Consider the following 22,241-nt stretch of genomic DNA (forward strand, 5'->3'; position numbering starts at 1 on the left):
TCTTTCTCTTGAGTTTGCAGTCTAGGGTCTGTTTTACAAGAAGCAATGCGACACACTGTAGCTGCTCCCTGCTCTTCTTAGTGCCCAGAGGGAGCCAACTCCCGCCTTCCCTGGGGCCTAGCAGGAAACACACCAGCCTAAGCACACTGCCTGTGTGTGTGTGTGTGTGTGTGTGTGTGTGTGTGTGTGTGTTCAGATTACAGGTGCTGGGGGACCCGCGTCCCGCAGCAACAGACCAGGAGCTGGGCGTCCTCTCACTTAGGGGCCCAGAAGACGGGCCAGCAGCTGAGCCTCCCCGGGCTGGGTTCCAGCACAGCCTTGGCTTCTCCGCAACCTGGGCGCTTGCATTCTCTCCTCCCTTAGCAACCGGGAGGCTGTGGATACCGCCCGCGGGTGGGGCCCGGGAGGCTGCGGGTGGCTGGGGCGCAGGGGTGGCGGCAGCCCAGCCCAGGTGCCACGCGAACGGGCGACGCCGTGCGGAGCCCCCGCGCGAGCGCGATTGCCAGGGCGCCAGGGAGCATCGGCCCCACGCAGCCACCCTCCGCACCTGCTGCGGGGTCCAAAAAGGACCCTGCAAAAATGAGCCATTCTCACCCCGCTGGGTAAGTGACAACTGCGGCTTTTTTTTCCTTTTTTTTTTCTTTTTACAACTGCAGCTTTTCCACGCAGTGGCAGGTGGCGGCTTCAGGCGGCGGCCCCTCCTTCTCCCTCCTGCGGTGGAGGGAAGAGGCGAAGGGGAGAGCGAAGGGGGGGATGGGGCGAGGAGTAACATAATAGGGATTCTGGGTGGCAGCGAGGATGGCAGAAATCCCAGGCTTCGTGTCTCCTCCCTCCCCTTTCCTCGCTTCGTTCACGTTCGGCCCTTTTGAAATGTTCGCTCTGGAAGGATCTAAAAAGTGGATGTGAGAAATGCATCCATTAAGCAGGGACCTTAGCTGGGATCAAGGCGACCCTGTGGTGTGGAACGTATGTGCTTAAATGCTAAAGCAGAGGTCACCAACATACGCATTCGTTGGGAGATCCGGGAGTGAGATAGACACATTCTCACCGTTGCATCTTGCAGACACACGAAGTGTGAATTGGCCTGAAGCTGAGGGTGGTTGCATTGTGAGGAGTGCCTCTCATTTCTGGGGTTTTATCTGCCCCGAGCCCAAAGGAACATAAGGGGCCTTTAATAGCATTTTGACCAGGAGAGGTGGTATGACACAGACAAGGAAGGAGGAACGGAAGGAGTTGTGTGCCTGTATGTTTACAGGCCATCTTGCCTTTGGGGAGGGTGACTCCACCGAAGACATATTTAGGCAACTATTCAATCCATTCTAGAAAGTTAACAAGGTCATTATTGGCTATTGCCCCCTCCCCCCCCCCAAAAAAAAATAGTCTTGGTCCTTTTAGTGGAAGCGTGAATATCCAATTTCTGAATTAAGCAATGCAATGCATAATACATAATTTTTTATCATGATACATCTAGTAAGTAGGTAATATCCCAGTTGATCTTACAACTAATTTGAAGATGTTTTCCTTTTTAACTGGATTTATTGCACATTTTCAAGAGCAGCAAATTAGCAGAGGACACCATATTTAAGATCATTTGGAGTTTGTAATGTCTAAAATACCACATTAGTCTTTGTGCTTTGGATTTATAGTCAAACTTAAAGATTTAATTTTTTAAATGAATTTTCTGTAATGACATAAACAAAAATATTTGAAAAAACTAAAGGCATACAAGGTGCCCTGTTGGAAGTCAGTTTTAGAACTTTCTGGAAAGTGATGTAGCTATGACTAGACAAAGTTCTTATTTGATCTCAAATTGAATTTCGCTGAGGTGCTTCAAGGCTTTGATGCTGAGCTCCCGCGCAGTTTCAGTTAGCCGTGGAGCACGTGGGATGTGGATGGCACTATTTTTCTGCATCTGCTGTTTGCAGAATGTCCACATTCGGGAAAATGAATGTGTCAGTCATGGTTGTCTTCCTATGTTTTTCAAGTTTTTAGCTAAGTGAGAATCTGATTAGACCATTTAATCATCTATTTTAAAATGTGGAAAAACTTGTAGCTGCTTATGAAACTGTGCATGATTAAGATTTCAGAAACTGCCTTTGCCGGTTCAGCCTAGTGGATAGAGCGTCAGCCTGTGGAATGAAGGGTCCCAGGTTCGATTCCGGTCAAGGGCATGTACCTTGCTTGTGGGCACATCCCCATTAGGAGATGTGCAGGAGGCAGCTGATCGATGTTTCTCTCTCATCGATGTTTCTAACTCTCTATTCCTCTCCCTTCCTCTCTGTAAAAAATCAACAAAATATATTAAAAAAAAAAGATTTCAGAAACTGAAGCGAAATTTTTCTGAAGCTCCATTAGTTTCAAGTGCATGGGAGAAGGACAAATCTGTGATCCAGTGAACGAGTATGCTTCACAGTGCTCTTCGAGAAAGGTATTAAGATGCCAACAATCATTTTGCACTGAAATTGGAAGCTCCTGGAGTGTAGACACCATATCTCATTCCTCTCTGTGCCCCCTTACCTAGGACAAATGTGCTGCATACAGTAAAGCTCCACAGATGCTTGTCGAATGAATGGCAGCATTTGACGGAACATCCGGTCTCCAGGTGGATGTACTCACGTGGGAAGACCATATTAGAGCTTAACATTTATCAAGTGCTTACCATGCGCCAGACTCTAGTCTAATGTTTTACACGAAATACCTCTATTAATCTTCGCATCTATTCCATAAGGCAGGTTCTAGTCACCCTTATTTTTACAGCTAAGGGAAGTGAGGACTGGGAACTTTCTAAAGATCTCACAGGAAGGCAGGTTCAGGGCTGGCACGCAAAGCCACGTAGTCCAGCTTCAGAGCCCATGGGCTTAAGCCATCATACTACATTACCTCTCCCGGTCAACAACTGAAGTTTGTGGGAGCCCTACACATATAGCAATTCTTATCCAGATCAGACTGACATCTTTCAGGTGGTAGCTGCATACAACTATCTAGTCTCTTAATATATGATTAGGAAATGATTTTGTTATAGTGTGTAAAAGTACCTATATATTTTGGTTTCGGATCATCAAAAATAAATGAAAATAATAAACATAACAACTCTAAATGTCTTAAAATCCACCCGAGAACAAAATTATTCAAATTGCTAAAGTTTTCCCCTCCATATAAGTAGTGATTATTTTTCTTGCCTGTGCTACCATTTGGAAATAATAAAACTTTCAGTAGCAAGTAAAAGGTTTCATTAAAGCCGAGAAAGCTTTTCCATCATTACTGAAGCAGTTTGTACTTATTACATGTGAAGGATAAAGTGGTAATAAAGTGCAGTTGTACAATAAAACAGAAATTTTAAATCCCTAAAATTCCACCGATCAATAAGTGACGCCCTGATGCTTTCTCTCGGGGCTTCCTTCTGAGTTCCACTGCTTACTTAATTACAGCAGGAGACACTTGACGTACAAATTGCAAAGGGCCTGTGCTGACTTCGTTCAGATGGAGTTTGGAGTCAATAAAAGTAGTCTTAAAAACGTCTGCCACAGATTATAATAAAGACTGAATCTGAGCTGCATTTCAATTTGGGGGAAGTCAAGTAGAAAGCACCATTTCTGGCATTGCCATCTCCAGTGAAACCGTCTTAGAGTGGGGAATTTCAGTTGGTAGTCTCTCTGGTTTGCTAAATCTCACCAAGTTGCTCTTTGTTTGTAGGTTGTGCGCTAGTCTTAGAGATGGAATGGCGATTTTATACCCCTCAGTCATTCATGACAATAAAATGATAATGCTCTCTTGGCTCCTGCAAAGGATCATCTCTGAATCCTTGGATCTTTTAAGTAGAAAGAGTCACATTCGTATGTAATTTGCTTTGCGGAACTGGAAGAATGGGGAATATTATCGTTTACGACAAGATAAAGACGCGCAAGATGTGTGTTTGGAAAGATTCTGCCAAGACTTGGAAGCACTTATTTTTGTTGTTTAAACTTATTAATTCACACTTTTTTAATGTAAGGAAGTGTTTCTGTAGTGACAATATACTGAAGTGTGATATAGAATTAACACATCCTTAGTACTCTCTGATAACTCAGCCCTTCATCAAAAGCAAAGTAAAAACTACTGAAAGTAAAATTGTCCATTTTTAAATAGTAGATATGTATATCCAAAAACAAACCCCCCAAAATCACAAATCTACCATGTTATTTAGTGGGAGCGTCCATTGCCCTTTGTCTCTGCTTTCCTCATTAGCGAACAGTGTAATGCTTTGTATGTTTGTAGTCATATTCTAGTTTGTTGCTCATCAACCACTCCCACTACCAAAATACATCACACAGAATTTCAGATTTGAAATCATTATGTATTTCATTTCCAATTGGGTAGTCCCTAATTAACCTCCTGCTAATATTAGCAACTTAACTTCTAGAAGTAAATGGTTTCTGGTTAAAGTGAATTGCATGTGCTCATTTTTTTTTTTTTTTACTTCCTCTCTTATTTTGTTAGAGATTCTGCTCATTTGTTTTTATAGATGGGATGTCTTCTCTTAGTCCTTTGCTTAGCAAACCTGTTCATATAAGTAGATGAAAATGAAAAGGGATTTGTTATACAATGTCACTCAAATCTTTGAATTCCTTCAGAGTTATATGCCAAAAATCACATAGTGATCTATCATTGAAAATTGTTTTCAAAGATCTTTCAAATGACAACTCAGTTAGGTCTTCCCTTCAGTTATGTGGAAAGCAAAGGATTGGAAACAAAGGATTGCAATCCTACTTGTTGCCCAGTTATGAAAGCCATTTGTTGTATCATCATCTGTATAATACTTCAAGTTGTCCTTTTGTTTTGCAGATGTTTTTCTAAGTTTGGTGCACCCTAATAAGACACTACCAGATGGGGAGATATGTACCTTTCTGTTGTAAAAACAGAAAGATAAACGGGAAGGATGAATTATTATGTTTGGAAGTGCATTTTTCAGGTAGATCGGCTTTAGGAAACTTGAGGCTCTAAACTTTTTTTTTTAATCTTTTATTATTTTATTTATTTATTTATTTAATTGTTTTATTGCTTAAAGTATTACAAAGGGTATTACATATGTGTCCTTTTTTCCCCCCGCCCTTGACAATCCCCTGGCCTCCCCTACCCTCCAGTGTCTTATGTCCATTGGTTATGCCTATATGCATGCATACAAGTCCTTTAGTTGATCTCTTACCCCCCTCCCTCCTGCCCCCCAACCCTCCCCGGCCTTCCCGCTGCAGTTTGACAATCTGTTTGAGGCAGCTCTGCCTCTGTACCTATTATTGTTCATAAGTTTATAATGGTCTTTATTATCCATGAATGAGTGAGATCATGTGGTATTTTTCCTTCATTGACTGGCTTATTTCACTTAGAGGCTCTAAACTTGATTCCCTTAAAACTATCCTTGCCTGGGATCCCCTAGGAAAGTCTTTGGGTATCCCCAGAAGTGTGCATATCCCAATTAGCAAATGTCCAATTTAGAGAACAGGTGCTGTCAGATGCATCTTCTGTAGCATTCTTTCTTTCTCCTAGTCTTTCCCCTCCACCCCCCAATTGAGGCATTTCATTTGGACATATGCATTGTATCCTTAGAAAAAGAATCCCAGGATTTTCCCTCCTGTATGTTCTTGTCTTGCTTCTTCATGGTCCATAATGCTTGCTGTGGTTGTCAAGGCATTGCTAACTGGGAAGAGAAGTGGAAACTTCTCCAACTTACTTTAGTTATTAATAATTACATAATTTTTTCAGAGTGTGAGAAAATAAAACTTCTCTGACTCAATTTTCAATTAAAAAATCAGCCTCAAATAATTGACCTGAGGTTTATGTATTCTTGAGACTTTATGTTTCCAGAGATATAATTTCCATTGACAACTTCAGATTCTGTAAGATAATACTGCCATAATATTTTAAATGTTAGTTACTAATTTTGGTATAGATCCAGAGAAGTTGTATCAGATTGGATTATTGGATCTTTTCTTCAAATGGCTTACTCACTTTTCCATACAGTTAATTGTAAATGGTATGTACTTTGGAATAATTTTATTATGTCCATAAGTTTAAAATAAGATCAAATTAAGTGAAGGTAAAATTTGTAAAAAAGAAAAAAATCTAGGATTCAACATTCATAATGGTTTGCAAATATTTTTTCACCTTTCCCTAAACTTGAAATCCCAAATGATATGTGTATGATTTATATTTAAAAAGGAAAAAGGATAAAGAGGACAATTAATTAAATCATGTTCAAAGTAAAACCCTTGGCACTACAAATAAAAATAGTGAGTGGATACATATTTATGCTTTTAATTAAACTATTTAAGATGGATGTATTTCTATACATTTACTTCATTAACTTATTTTTTTGTTTAAATGATCAACTACTAGTCCTGATTGCTTTGGAGAAGACTTGTACAATGCCCTCAAAAGAGAATTAATTATTTTAGTGTGTAGATACTACATTGTGATTTTGGTTTAGTTCCTTGCTTTGGCCAATCTCCATGATTATCAAACTTAAGCATGCAAAGAATTACTGAGTAGAGTGGTATAAATAAATCCATGTGTATTGTACTTTTTTGAGTTAAATTAATGACGTTTAAGGATATTTTTGACTACATAGTATGTTTGCATCTTGTACTGACTGGAAAAGTCAACCCAGATGTAAGCTAGGACTCCATTATACCTCTGGTCTTCAGCTGAGCAGAAGCTATTTGGTTCTTTCACTCCCCAGAAGCTCTAGATTGCTCTCTTCTTGCAAATGTCCCAATTAGGGAATGCATCCTTCACGGACAACAGCATTATTGCATTTTGTTTTATCAGAAAATATATCTGCGTTTAAGTAAATCACCTGAGAGCTTGCCTTTCTGGATGAGTGTTTTTCTGGAGAAAAGAGAAAAAGAGGTGACAAGTTCAGTAGATGCATCTTAAAAATCATGCTTTACTGAAACTCTGTCTCAGGTATTAGGATTAAAAGTCTATTGAGAATTGTTGTCAAGTCATTGTTTTTATAGTGAAATATAAGAACATACAAAAACCACACAAACATACAGGAATGATACTTTAAAAGTGAAGAATATTTTAAAATGTAGATGCAGGACTCTGGTTTCCTTAACAACTTCTTGTTTTCTTGCAGGTCGCCTCTCACTCCCACTCTTATTTCCCTACCCCTTTCGTATGGTTAACTCTAGTCTATGGGTAGATTATTGTGAGTTGCATTTTTTTCCTTCTTCCCCATGCTCTGGGGACTTTCATTGGAGAGCTTCTTTAACCTCTCTTTATCCATCCCAGCTCTCTACACGAATATGGTAAGATCCTGAGGGTATCTGCTCCCCTTTTAGGATGAGTCACCAATGATCCGTTTCTGTTTGACAGATCAGATCATTCAGAATCAAAGTGTAGCAGCTTGGGTTTCTTTGTACTCAGCAAACATGTACTTTTTTCTTCTCTCTAAGTCCACGTTACATACTTAAATTGGTCACATTTCTGGTTATGCCTGTGTTATGGGCTGAATTTTGCCTCCCACCTCAGTTCAAATATCAAAGCCCTATCCCCCAGTACCTCATAGCTGACTGTATTTGGAGGTCTTTAACGAGGTAATTATGGTTAAATGAGGTCGGTGGGTTGGGCCCTAATCTAATATGATCAGTGTCCTTAAAAAAAGAGGAGATTAGGACACACATACACACAGAGAGAAGACCACTGTGTTGATGCATAGAGAAGACAGCCATCTGTGAGCCAAAGAGAGATGCCTGGAACAGATCCTTCCCTCATGGCCCCCAGAAGAAACTCATCCTGCTGACACCTTGATTTTGGATTCATAGCCTCCCAGAATTGTGAGAGAATAAATTTCTGTTGTTTAAGCTACCCAATCTGTGATACTTTGTAAGGGCAGACCTAGCACATTAATACAACTATTTGCAATGACTGATGCTCTTTATTACTTGGTCCTGCAAAAGCTGAAGATGGTCTTTATGGGAAATGCAGAGTCATTGAGAATACATGATTTGAGAATATGAGGTCATGGGGGGCGGTGGAGATTGGAAGCCAAAAGTTCAAAAGGGAGATAAAAATAAGAGCAAATAGAAGATATGATTAAAGGATTAGTGAGAAGAAATAATTAAGACAATACATCAATGATCTCTACTGGTAAGTATTGAGCTTTTCTTTTGTTAAGTCTGATTAGTAATCAAATTACTCCCCACCTCTCAGTGGGTGACACTAGTTTTGATAGAAAATTGAACATTTTAAGCTGGTGATCCATTTTTCAGTGACTCTTATTATTTTCTTATAATAGTAATAAACATATAAATTAATGAGAATTCTTGGGGCAAAATATTGAAGCCAAGAAGGAACAGCAGGGAACTAAACAGGCAATATAAATTGCACATAGTAGTTATGAAACAGCATTAAAAACTAAGGATTTTCAATTGAATTGAATCATTGTTTTATAGTAGCAGTTAATTTGGTATTCTCTCTATACACAATATTGTAATATTTTATATTTGTGAATATTATGTAGCTCTCATATTGAGAAGTTGTTTCTCTTGATGTCTTGCTTCAAGATATTTACAATAATATTGTTTCTGTTGCTTAGATTCAAATAAAAATAAGCTGCTTTAAATTAGAATAATAAACTCAGAAGGGATCTGAAATCTCTGGTACTAAGGATACAAGTGGTTTTCTATTTTCCTCCTTGTACTTATCTGTATTTTGAAAAATTTCTACTTTGAGCAGGAAAATACAAGGAGGAAAATAAAATTGTTTGAAATCCTACCATCCATAAATAATCATAGTTAGTACTTTTGTATTTTCTTTCTTCTCCATTTTCCTCTGGATTATTCCTATTCTTAAAGCTATGCTAAGGAAGCAACACTGTTTGAAAAGGTGTTTCTAAGATGCATTGTTTTGAATTTACACCAAAAGATATCATATAGACATCCCCCCTCCCATTCCAGTCATCTTAATCTTTCCCTTATAAACTACAAAGCCTTTGAGGGTGGAGACCACAACTCTCTACATATTTTGCTCCTTCATGTAGCTCCAGAACAATGACCTGAACTTAGCTCAATAATCGCTGACATATGTCTCCTATCTTAGTGATCATTTATGAGAAGTTCCAAGAGTACATTTTTTGCTCATTCATTCAATTAGTATCTACCGGGTGCCTATTATGTGCTAGTCACCAAGCTTCCAGTTCATTTGAGTTCTTGAAACAAAACATGAGTAGGGAGTTTTTTAAAATAAATTTTTCAAAGTCACTGACCTTCATTGAGTTTTGCGGTTTGGGGGCAGCAGGATGATTATATCAATTAGGAATATGTTCAACTGCAAGTAAGAGAAACCCAAACAAATAGTGGCATAAACCATAATAGCATTTATTATTTATTTCACAAGTCGTGTGGAAGTGGGTGATTCTATTTTTTACTCATATTTCACCGCAATTCATAAGGATTTACATAAGTTATAACTGTTACTCTTCGTTCCTACATTTTCCCCCTCTAAAACTTGAGACTTAGAGCTTTGACCCAGGCTGGAATCTTCCAGAATAGGAAGTGGGTCAGGCTGACCTCGGGCTGCAGACTGTGAAGAGGGGTTTTGAGGTTCCAGTCCTTGGTGAGGAGATGGGCTCAGAGAAATAAAAAAGAGAAAGAAAGAAAGAAAGAAAGAAAGAAAGAAAGAAAGAAAGAAAGAAAGAAAGAAAGAGAAAGGAAGAAAGAGAAATCTGATGTTACAAAGTCAAATGCAAGAGCATGGAGCAGGAACCACATCCCAAAGCCCTATGTCAGGGTGCAGGGAGCTCAAGCAAGGACGCTGGGAGACAGAGCCAAGGGAATTTAGAAACTGTAGTGGGGGGTGTGGAGAGGCAGCATTTCACAGGAGACATGATGAAGGGCTTGAAGTGTCTGAAGGATTGGAACTGTCTGCAATTTTCTCTTCTTTCTTTTTTTTCTTTTTCTAAATGAAATGGAATGAAATTCCAAAAGAAAAAAAATCAATGTTTCATTAAAAAATTATGAGATAAGCATGCTATAGTGGGAAGCGTAATATTTTTAGAGTCAGAAAGACTTAGATTTGAATCTCAGTTTTGCTCCAGGTGAACTGAGGAAAGTTAATTTCTCTGTGCCTCACTTTACTCTTTCAAAAAATGGAGGGTAAAAAACACCTTTCTTGTAGAAACATTGGCACGTACTAGAGAATCGCTGAATGGCAACCACTGTATATTTATTTTTATTTTGGTGCAGAGAGCATATTGCTTAATTTTTTTCCCTAGTTTTATTTTTCTAGCTTTCTTGAGATATGACTGACAAATAACACTGTGTAAGTTTAAGGTGTACAATGTGACACTTTTATATACAGTTATATTATGAAATGATTATTACAATAAAGTTACTTAACATATCTTTAAATCTTTAGGATTCATCTTTTAAAGTACATCAGCCAAAAACACATAAAATAAACAGCTCAAAGTAAACAGAGATATCCTAACTAAACTAATTGGGAGGGAAGATGAGGAAATTAGCTTTCAGACCATAAATCACTTTCTTGTTCCATTAAACAAATTCATTTTAAATGGTAACCTGTTCTTAAATTTGTGTATTTTTACAAAGAAAATTAACACTGACCCACCTCTGCATAATCCAAGAATGAGGTTGCCCTTTTAAGAACCCATAATCTGGATAATTGAGAATTCTAAGAAACATGAATGTTTGTACTTCTCTAACATATTTATTCTTCTTGTCTAATCTGATAATTTGGGACAGACTCAGGAAGCTGCATCATTACTTTGATACTGACGAATGGCAGAAAGACTGGTGAAAATATGATGGGGCCTTTCTTTTAATGATTGATCATTTAAAACTTAGTCAACCTCTTTAACTTTTGACCAGATGTCCTTACTACTTTAAACCTCACTATGCATATAAAAATTACATTTTAGAGAGCTGAGAAGATATCTAAAGAGGATAATTTGTTACCCTTCCTCACCGAACACACCTGGTATTTTATTGTTGTGATCTTCTTTGGTGGCTGTTTCTTGTTGTTTTGTTTTGTTTGTGTTTGTGTAGTGCACGTTGGCTGGTCCGGGAGGGACTTGCTTCCGTGTGCAGATAGTGGCCTGTAGATTATCCAGCTGTCAGATCTTCAGGGCCTGCCTTCGCTCCAGAGTACCACCTGGTCCGAGGTCACATCCTTCCTGGGCAGCCCTCAGAGGTGCCTGAGCATGGAGGGATATAGATAGAGGCTTGGCCACTTCAGCTTGGCCAAGGCTGTGCTTCCTTGATTGTGCATCTTGACTTCTCCCTCTGCGCAATCCTGCTTCCACTTTCTTCCTTTCACAAATATTGGCCCCTAATAAACATCTTGCAACTCAACTGAATTTCAGTATGTGTGCTGAACAATTCAGACATTTGCTTTCCTGAGAGTAGGTGAGTATGGAGAAGCAAGAGAAGGAGGTGGGGGGAGGAGGAGGAAGAATCTGAAAACACCAAGGTTTACTATGTAGAGAAGAATTGTCAGTTAGGAGTGAGAAAAGACACAGGGAAGGAAGGTTGGGTGTATGCAAGGCAACCTTCACCTACTTATTAATTTTGCTTAAATCAGTTCTTGATATGGGAATATATAGAATAACATGGAAGTTTTTCAGACCTTCTCTAAAAGGCCTCACTTTTCTAATTTGTTAACTCACAATGGATATCGACAGCTAGAAGGCATTTGAAGATTAAAAAAAAACAAAACACCCCACACAATATTTATTTACTTTTAACATTAAAAAATACATTCCAGACATTGTTCTGTGTAACTAGAATACTAGGCCTTAGTGAATAGGACCAAGCTAACACCCTCATGGAATTAAAAATATTTAGATAAGAGTACTTAAGGAACCTGTCTTTCTGACTTAAAAACATAGTGGTCAGATTTTCATGAGCTTCTTCCTAAGAGGATAATGAGTAACCACTCTTTGAGGAATAAACAGGGAGAATAAATAGATTTTAAGTGTTGTCTCTTTCAAGGAAGTCTTTCTGCCAATGGGGAAAGTTAAATATGGAAAGAAATTACTCATGGTAGAAGCCTTTAAAAAGTAGTTACTGTTACCTGCATAGAATTATTTCAGTTTGGGTTTAAATTGATGATTGCAGCGGAGGTGTATACTCAATGATAACTTCCTAAAATTCATTGAGCATTTACTGTGTGCTATGTAAATTATTGAGTGCTTTATACATATTGACTCATTTAATGTTCTAAATAACTTTCTAAAGTAACACTGTGACTATTTCCATTTTCAGAGGAAGATGTAAAGCACATCCAAGTTAAGCACCTTGCCCCTGGTTGCTAATCTACTTAACAACCCAGTTAAGATTCAAACTCAGGATATTGGACTTGAGAGGTCAAACTCCTAACTACCATACTCTGCCATCTCCAGACACAGCAGGAGGATATACGTGTCAAAAAGAGAGAACATATAATTCATCTCATTTCCTCACCTAAACCCTCCATTGCTGTCATAAAACCATACAATTCCAGGACCTATGGGCGTCAATACTACAGGTCACCCCTTTGCTCTTTAAACAATTTCCTTTTATTGAGTGAAAATAGCATTCCTATAGTTTCATTGTGATGGACCTGCCTTCTTAGCGCCTTTCACATGGCAACCATCCATTTCTCTGACTCCCTACATGTCTTTCCTTCTCCAGGCTGACCTCTGCGGGACATTTGACTGTACTTCATAGGACACAATTCAGCTAGTTGTTAAAGCAGAGCAGTCCCTGATTTGAATCCTGGATCTCTCTTGAACTAGTTGTGAGCTATACCTCAGTTTACTCATCTATGACAAGGGAGGATAATAGTACCTTGCAGGTTTGTTTTGAGAATTAAAAAAATACAGAATACAGTGAATGTCATATAAGTGTGTACTGTGTGTCCTACAGAAATTTAAGTGATCAGTAAATGCTACAGATGAAAACAATTGATTTCCAGAACTTTTCCTTTTGTCACCTTTGCTCCAAATAGCCTTCTTACCATTCTTAACTTGGATGCTACTTTTCTATTAATGCACATTTTTAAGTGGCCATAGTTTTTATTTTCTGTTCAAAGATGTAAGATTCTCAAGTGTCCAAAGAAGAGCATGTTATAGGGAAATGGCCCATCTCAGTGCGCAGGAGCCCACCGACTCCCACGCACTGCTTTCCTATGGACGCATCTGTGAACAGTGCAAAACCATCTTGCCAGCAGTCAGCACCGTCAGAGATTAGTTTTGTTTTTACTGGTCACTTCAAACCATCATATTAAGGCTATAAATAAAATAATATTATGGTTCTCATCTGGCTGCATCATTAGAATAGATGAAATTGTAAATCAATATTTAGCATAATTGCTGAGATCTGGCTGGTTTGGATGCAAATAAAAAAGAATGAAGAATGGAATATAAAATCATTTATATGATATCAGTTCAGTCACCCTTCATAAAGTGGCAGGCAGCAGAGACTCATGGTTTAATTTTCGGTGGCAGAGTTTTCTTATAAAGGGTTGGTAAATAATTGACCCTTGTGTCAATTGCTCTTCTGTATTGGTCTTTCTGCAAGTTTCCTTTCCAAAAAGGCTGTGTTTTGGTTTTTTTCTGCCTCCATGGAAACTTTTTCTTCTAATGAAACTTCAGAGTACACTGTAAAGGCACTTATGTGACAAAACAAAACTAACATTGTCAGCATGCTCATCCACACTGAGCATTCTGCATTTTAAAAAGGACAAAATATTTAAAGCATGCTTTTAAATTTCTTTTGTTGTAGACTGTTTTCAGTTATTTCCTGAAGCAGAACAAAGGATGTGATCCTTACACATGGATTTTTTTTTAAGGATATGTGTCAAGGAATTGGACTAATATATGTTGTTTCCATTAATTGATTTATTCATTAATTCACAAATATCGGCTGAGTGTTTGCTGTAGGCATGGCTCCAGACTGTACCTTTCGGGAGGGACACAGGAAGAAATCTTATATGAAATTAAAGGGAGTGATTAAATATGGAGGAAAGAAACTCTGGTGGAAGGTAGTGAGACAAGGATCCTCAGAAAGGGATGGGTAGAGTTCTGTGGGAATTACTATAGCATTGTTTTTGAGGTCTTTGATCTGAGTTTACTGACGAAACTCGGTTTCTTGAATATAAAATGAGGGAGTTGGCTAGATCTTATGTGGTCATTTCCACATAATTTCTATAACCCAGTGATGCAGTAGCTCCAAGAAAATACACCTCCATACCAGTAAACTTAGATCAGTCACTTCAGGAGGGAGTCACAACATTGTAGGTCATGGTGATCACTGTAAGGGGCAGAAGATGGATGTCTTCAGCATTATCCATCCGTAAGGGGTGGAATTAGAATCTGACCTCAAGACTTCTGAATTCAAATCCCATCTTTTTTATTTCATCAAATTTACTTTGGGAAGGACATATTTGATATAGATTTATTTGCCTTTAATTGCAGGGAAATCGTACCTCTTAAGAATTAAAGTATCTGGTCACATATTTCCTAAATTTTGTTTCTCATCAGTAATAGACAGGCAGTTTTAGAGATAGAAAGCTGAGAAGCTTAATTTTTCTGTGCAGTTTCCAGATATTTTATTTGGAGAATTTATTTCAATTTAGATTTTATTAACTTCCTAGCTTAGAATCTTGCTGAGATTCAAAATCTTAGGCTTGGTTGAGTGGCTTGAGTGTGATGAGTTCCTCCTGAGAGCTGTAATTCAGTGGATACTTGCAAATCTTTTCTGATGGACAATGAGAGAGGCCTTTGGGTTGAGGGATGGAGCTCCATTCCTTGTGAACTGCAACATAAAGGCAATCAAGCCACAGCAGCCTGTGATTTGTTTAACTTGCTTTCCCAATACAAGGACCTGTGGCAGAAACATTTTACCTGACTGCTGTTGCTAGAAGCTGGCCGTGGTAGTGGAGGACTGATGTGAGCCCTTCTTGAACACGATCATAGTCTCTACAAAGCACAGATTTAGTGACCTCTGAAATGCAAAGCACCTCTCGATTAGGTTTTTCATTTTTAGTAATAAAACTGTGCTCATTCACCTAAGTCTCACTTGATTCTGTTAAATATAAAATGGTGTAATCAGTTTTTCCAGATTGGTAGGTGAGTTGAAATTTTCCATTTGTGGCGATGTAAAGAGATATCTTGCATAAAATCTTTTGATTGAAATGCCACTGAGAAATGTCAATGTATCTGCCAGAGTCCTTGTGTTCTATTTGTTAGGGATAGGAAATGGTTGAATGTGTATATAAGCCCCTTTGGTCAAATATTGTACAGTGGGGCCTTGACTTACGAGTTTAATTCATTCTGAGACCCAGCTCGTTAAGGAGCTCGTTAAGGAGCTCATTAACTCAAATGACTCTGTCAACTCAATGCAAAAAATCCGCCTAGAGACAGGTGGTATCTAGTCGGGACACTCATAAGTCAAGGCCCCACTATATCCAAAAAAATAATTTCTGGATTAATAACTACATACTAAGGACTAATGTGTCTTTTTGCATATTAGATAAAGTAAGTTACCTCTGTACTCTTATCCTTGTGAGGAAAAATAAAGTGCTCCTAGACTACCTCTTGTTCATTTGTTTTAGAGCTCACATTTGGCACATCGAGATTAGATCAGCAGGGTGGGTAGGCTCCAACTTGCTTTGTACATCTTGGTGTGGTTTTAAAACTGTCTTTCTCTGTCCCAGAAGTGTCTTTTTGGAAAGTGGGGGTCACTGGCATGGCTGATCACTAGACAATGTGTGTGACAGCCAACTAACCATCACATTCAGTGCCCAGTGTTTCTGCTCCCTCGCATCTGGCATATAAGAAAAATCCATGGTAGACAGAATAATGACCCCTGAAGTATGCCCCTGCTGTAATCCTCAGAACAGGTGACTAGGTTACTTTACATAGTAGGGGGAATTAGGATTGCAGATAGAAATTAACCTGGCTAATCAGCTGACCTTAAAATAAAATTGTCCTGGGTCAGTCTGGATGGACCCAAGGGAAGTATTCACAGTGGCCCCTCAATGAGGAAAAGGGAAGCAGAAGAGCCAGACCTGGAGAGATGGCACCATGAGAAAGATGACCTGCCATTGAGGGCATTAGCAATGGAAGGAGCCGGGAGCCAAGGGATCACACAGCCTCTGGAATGTGGGAAAGGAAAGAGAAACAATTCTTCCTTAGAACTTCCAGAGGGAATGCAGCCCGGCCGACACCTGGGTTTCCACCCAGTGAGACCCATTTGAACTTTTTGTCCTCCAGAACTATGGGGCAATAACGTGATCCTTTTGTACAGCAGCAATAGGAACTACACAAACTTCATTAATTTAAATGGCCTAAGTCACAATTTGACCTAATAAAACTGGTTATGTCCAAAATGATTTTTATATTCTTCCTGAACAAGTTTGTTAAGGAAACCTGCAGTGTAAAACAGATTGTAGAAATATATACATACTAGAGGCCCGGTGCACCAAACTTTGTGCACTGGCAGGGGAGGGGGTGGGGGGTTGTCCCTCAGCCCCACTTGTGCCCTCTCACAGTCTGGGACCCCTCAGGAGATAACCACCTTCTGGCTTAGGCCCGCTCCCCAGGTGGCAGATGGCAGGCCTGATCCCTCAGTGCCTGCCCCGCCTCCCCGGGTTGCACACACGGCAGGGCCGATCCGGGGGTTGGGGCGCCACCCTGGGTCAGATTGCACATGGGATGCCAGGGAGGGCTGGCAGATCGCTGCTGCCCCGCCCGGCCCCCCCCCCCCGGGTTGGGTCGCACACAGACGCCCACTGCCCCGGGTCACAGATAGCAGGCCCGGATGGTGGCAGGGCAGGCGGGATGGTGCTGTCCTGCCCTGCCTGCAGTATGCAAATTATCCACCATCTTTGTTGGTGGTTAATTTGCATATCATGCTGATTAGCCAATGGGAGACATAGCAAAGGTACAGTTAATTACCATGTTTGTCTATTATTAGATAGGATAATATATTTAAGAATAAGAAGATTTAAAGATATCAGCACATTGATTTTATGTTAATATTATAGCTACTTATAAATGGAAGTTATATATTTGTTAATTTTTGTCTATAAGAAACTTCATTTAAAATTTTTCTATCTATTTACTAGGTAGAATAATATTTCTTCATGAATATTTCATGATTCATATTTTTCCATCATTATGAATTTCTTATATATTTTGTATATTAACTCCTCATCAAATATATGGTTTGCAAAGGGACTTTTGAAGGTGATTCTAGTGATGGCTCGGGAGGAAAGGGAGTGGAGAGAGAGTCCTCTTCATAGAGAATGCATAAATAACCACTTGCAGGGTGTTTTGTGGCAAGTAGAACCATTGAGGTGGAAGGAGGGTAGGCCATTTGCTCCCATTGCAGATGCAGCAAATGGTGGAGACAGGATTGAACTTGTGGACGAAAGGGGCCACATGCTAACCTGACAAGCTCAGGGAAGGCCTGCATGGCGGTCTTGCAAACTCAGAGACCTAAAGTAACTGATAGAGTCTCCCTTCCCCCAACTGGTGGGCAGACTATGATGTAACCTGCAGCCCGGAAATACCTGAGTGACTAACCCATGTACCTTATATGGACTATACATTGGGCTACCAATCCACACCTGCCAAATACCTTAGCCCTTGTTCCTATATGGACTATACAGTAAGCCACCAATCAGTGTGCGCCGAGTAGACTAAGCCCCCACCCCTTCCCATTCCGCCCCTCAAAAGGCGTGCCCACCTCTGCAAGTGCTGCTGTTCTCCCCTTGCGAGATAGCCTGGCAGGTGCTTCTCCTCTAATAAAGCCTGTAGTCCTGGTTTACGGCCTCTGTCTGATCTTTCAGTAACCACAAAGGATGGTCTGAAATTAAACTTTAACTAAAAGCAGTTATGGTAGGCAGTTACATCCTAGGCTGGTATCTTCACTGACAAGGTCAACCTTTACCTTAACTGAGCCTATGTGTCTTTTTTGCATCTATAATAACATATCCTTGAAATGTCTGGGTAACTTGTAACTTCCTTTTCTTTTTCTGGACCCCTTGGGGCACAACCTAATGTGCCTGGGCTCCAGGACAGATACCACAAATTCCTTCATTGTTATGTTAATTGTTCTTACACTCACCTAAGTATGTGTCTATCATTTTACTTTTTATCCAATCCCAGGGGTTTCCCTGCTTTGCTTTCTCCCACCTCTCTAGTCTATCACCAATGGATTTCATGTAACACACCTATCTCCCTTGATGGCAATGTATAAATACAGATGTAACCTGCCATTCTCCGGAGCATTATCTCAATTCATTGAGGTTCTGCTTTCCGGCATATGTCAACAGTTTGGCTCAAATAAACTCACAAAAATTCTTTACAGGTTTCAATGGTTTTTTTTACATTAACAAACTGGAGCTGGAGTCTGAACCACTGCAGGCCTCGCCTTCCACAAGGGTAGACAGTGTGGGGCCAGGCATTGCTGGGAGAGAAGGCTGCAGAATTCCTCTATTAGTGTGCCCACGACACCTTAACCCTAGGTTTTCCTAGGATGGACTTAACATTAGGCAATAATCTTGTTTTGGAGCTTTTCCATTTTAGGAAGGTAGAAGATATGTAATAGGTATTCCCATTGCAGGAACCTAGAAGAAAACAAGTAAGAGTTTGTGTGTGAAAGTGGTTTGTGATGTGCAGAATGGGATGGGGACTGATATTGGGACACTCAGACACTCAGTAACCATTTATGAATGAATTGGCCTCTCACAGAGGATGAAATCAAGTGCACACACACTCTCTCTGTCTGCACATGCACAACTCCCCACTGGACTGGGGCTCTTTAGTGAAGGATCTGTGCCATCTCACAGTCCCAGTGCCTCGTCGCATGCCGTGAAAACGGTACTCAACCCCGATGAAGTTGAGACGGCCCCTGTGAGGTCGAGATGGCCCTGGTGAGGCTGAGACGGTCCCAGTATGGTTGAAACAGCCCCGGTGAGGTAGAATCGGCCCCAGTGAGGTTGAGACAGCCCCGGTGAGCCTACAACGGCCCTGGTGAGGTTGAAACGGCCCCTGTGAGGTTGAGGCAGCTCCTATGAGGCTGAAACGGCCCCCGTGAGGCTGGCACGGCCCCTGTGAGGTCGAGACGGCCCCGGTGAGGCTGAGACTGCCCCGGTGAGGCTGAAATGGCCCTGGTGAGGTTGAAATGGCCCCGGTGAGGTTGAAACGGCCCCGGTGAGGCTGAATCAGCCCTGGTGAGGTTGGGACAGCCCTGGTGAGGTTGAGACGGCCCCAGTGAGCCTTCAACAGCCATGGTGAGGTTGAAACGGGCCCTGTGAGGTTGAGGTGGCCCCTGTGAGGCTGAAAAGGCCCCCGTGAGGCTGAGAGAAATACCACATGAACTCACTCATTTGTGGATAATAAGAAACATTATAGACTAATGAACAAAAATGGATACAGAGGCAGAGCAGCATTGAGCAGAACGTCAAACTATAGTGGGAACCCTGGGGAGGGTTGGGGGGAGGAGGAGATCAACCGAAGGACTTATATGCATGCATATGAGATTAACTAATGCACACAAGACACTGGGGGGTGGGGGAAGCCGGGGGAATGTCAGGGGGGAAAAAAGGAGACATGTGTAATACTCTTTGTAATACTTTAAGAAATAATAATAATAAAAAAACGGTACTCAAGAAACTTTTGTGATGAGTAATATTGCAGCACCTCCCCTAGTCACTGGGGTTTTTATGGGATAAATGCTCTCTCTGTGCAGGCAGATGGAGGGTCTGATAGGAATCGCGACTTCATTACTTCAGAGCCCCATTTAGACATTCAACATGGTGGGGGGCAGGGTGTTCAGGACTGAGGCTGCAGCTGGGAAGGCAGCACCCCCAGTGACTCAGCAGCCACAACTCTAACCCTCAGGCGCCACAGGGTGTGGGTGTGCATTTGTTTCCCGGAGGACTTTTCTCCAGGCATTGAGCCAGAAAGTGGGTCATTCTCCACCCAGCAAACGGTGGTGTGTGTGTGGGGGGGGTGGGGGGGGTGAGGCCAGGGGGATGGGGGTGGTGAGTAAATAATCCTGTCCATCCCATTGACCAGTTAGACTGGTCTGGCCAGTACGCTGTGGGACTCGGTGTGAATAGCATGGCCTTTGAGTAACCAGCACAGTCCTTGATCCTACTGAGGGGAGCAAGAGAGGATCGCAGGACTGAGGCAGTGTGACCAAGAAGTCCAGCTTTGGCAACAGATTTGAAAGTGACTTACAGGGGAAGTGAAAAGCCCAAGAAGCAGCACAATCACCAAGCCCAGGGCGAGGTACTTCAGTGGGCCACTGAGGGCAAGAAAGAAAAGAAGAGAGTGGAGGGTGGGAGGAAGACAAACAGTGGCAGTGAATGGAGAGGACAAAGGCAGAAGCAGCTCTAAGTTTGTGACTGGGTCAGTGAAGCTCTTGTAACCGAATAAAAGCAAGGGAGGCTTCAAGCCCGTACCCAGCCACACGAAACGGAGCAACTGGAAAGGGTCAGACAGACCACGGTACTGTGAAGTACTACCATCTCCTATGAAGGAGGTTTGATAGTCAGGACAAGCATGATGTTTACATGGACACGGTGGAAATGTTTGTATGGACTACTGTCCTAGTCTGTCCCGGCTGCTAATACAGAATACCATAGGCTGCGTGGCCTAAACAACCTGTTTCTCACAGTGCTAGCAGCTGGCAAATTCAGGGTTAAGGTGCTATAAGACTCAGGTTCTGATAGGAATCGCCCCCTTACATGGTTCATAGATAGCCCTTTTCTTGATGGCCATTTCTCATAGAGGAAGGAACAAGGGGGTTCTATAGGGTCTCTTTGAAAAGGGCAATAATCCCAGTCATGAGGCTCTGATCTCAAGACCTAATCATCTCCCATAGGCCTCACCTCCTAATACCACCACATTGTGGTTAGAATTTCAACATAGAAATTTAGGGGTGGGGGAGCAGGGACAAACAGTCTGTAACAACTGTTTTACTAAATCTGTATATAATTTACTCTTCTTATCAAACAGTTCATTTATTTAAAGTTACAGTTAAAAATAATTCAGGCATTGCCCTGCCAGCATGGCTCAGTGGTTGAGCATCGACGTATGAACCAGGAGGTCATGGTTTGATTCCCGGTCAGTCCATAAGTCTGGGTTTGCCGGCTCGATCCCCAGTAGGAGATGTGCAGGAGTCAGTGATGATTCTCTCTCATCATTGATGTTTCCATCTCTCTCTTGCTCCCTTTCTCTCTGAAATCAATAGAAATATATTTAAAAAAAATAATTCAGGCATTGTGTGATAAAGGAATGATGCCTGGGTAGATCCAGTTAGTTATTCCTCAAATCATGTGATGATAGTCATGGAAAGAGTTGCTTTGCAAATGGCATCCCGACCTGAATGCTTAATCGTTCCTAAATAGGGAAAGGTATGAAAACAGGTGTGTGCAAAGGTTTCGATTGAACTGGATCCATTTGACCTGTAAGAGTGGAGGGGCATTATGCATACATATTCATTTAGTAAGAGCCTGAGAGAGTAGAATTGAAATGAGGTGGGTGCCAAAGCTGGCTAAGCACTTTTATTAGCACCTAAATATTTTAAAAAGTTACAAAGGGTGGATTAAAAGAAGGGCATATTTTCTCAGTTAGTAGGGAAATTGAGGTCCATGTTATCCCATCTTTTTGACCCTACTTCATTTAATCAGGGTTTTAGCACTCACAGCTATTCCAAAACCATTTATTAAAAAAAAAAACAACAACACAGGTGGAGCTGAGAAAACAGACAAAAGGCTGTATGTGATATCAGTCTAATGATTTATCTGAAGAATCTGTGACCTGTGGAATCATGATTGTTAGGACTGAGAGACACCTGCCCACCTTTCTGAAATGAGCTGCTGAAGAGATATTCTGAGATTCAGAAAGGGTAAGGGATACGATGCTGACCTTTTGGAGACAGGAAACCTTTGATGAACTATAGGAGACCAAGACAGTTCATTTAAAAGGTGGTTTCAAAGCATTATCGGCGCTCGTTTTGGATATGCATTACCGGAGCCCTTGGGTTGTCTTTTTACGTAAACCCAGTGAAATAATTGTTTCCACACTGGTTCATCTGTCTGCAACCCTCACGTGGCACCTTGGCTTCTGGGCTTTGTAACTGCCTTTCAGTCTCTTTTGTGCACAAAATTAAAATTTCCTTACCATTTGACAGTACGGAACTTTGCCGAGATGAGCGCTAAAGAGAAAAGAGATAGGAAAAGGT

The 22,241-nt window shown here is 41.0% G+C and overlaps 1 protein-coding gene across 1 annotated transcript in view; it reads left to right on the plus strand.

The window, feature by feature from the left end:
- The first annotated feature begins 214 nt into the window (after positions 1-214).
- ERICH3 (glutamate rich 3) overlaps positions 215-22,241 on the plus strand; it is a 99,649-nt gene continuing 77,622 nt past the window's right edge. The window contains exon 1 of the mRNA XM_059689171.1: positions 215-602. Within this exon, the coding sequence (XP_059545154.1) occupies positions 580-602 (23 nt within the window). The 5' untranslated portion in view covers positions 215-579. The remainder of the gene's footprint in view (positions 603-22,241) is intronic.

Source organism: Myotis daubentonii, chromosome 3, assembly GCF_963259705.1.
Source record: "Myotis daubentonii chromosome 3, mMyoDau2.1, whole genome shotgun sequence".
Taxonomy (NCBI): domain Eukaryota; kingdom Metazoa; phylum Chordata; class Mammalia; order Chiroptera; family Vespertilionidae; genus Myotis; species Myotis daubentonii.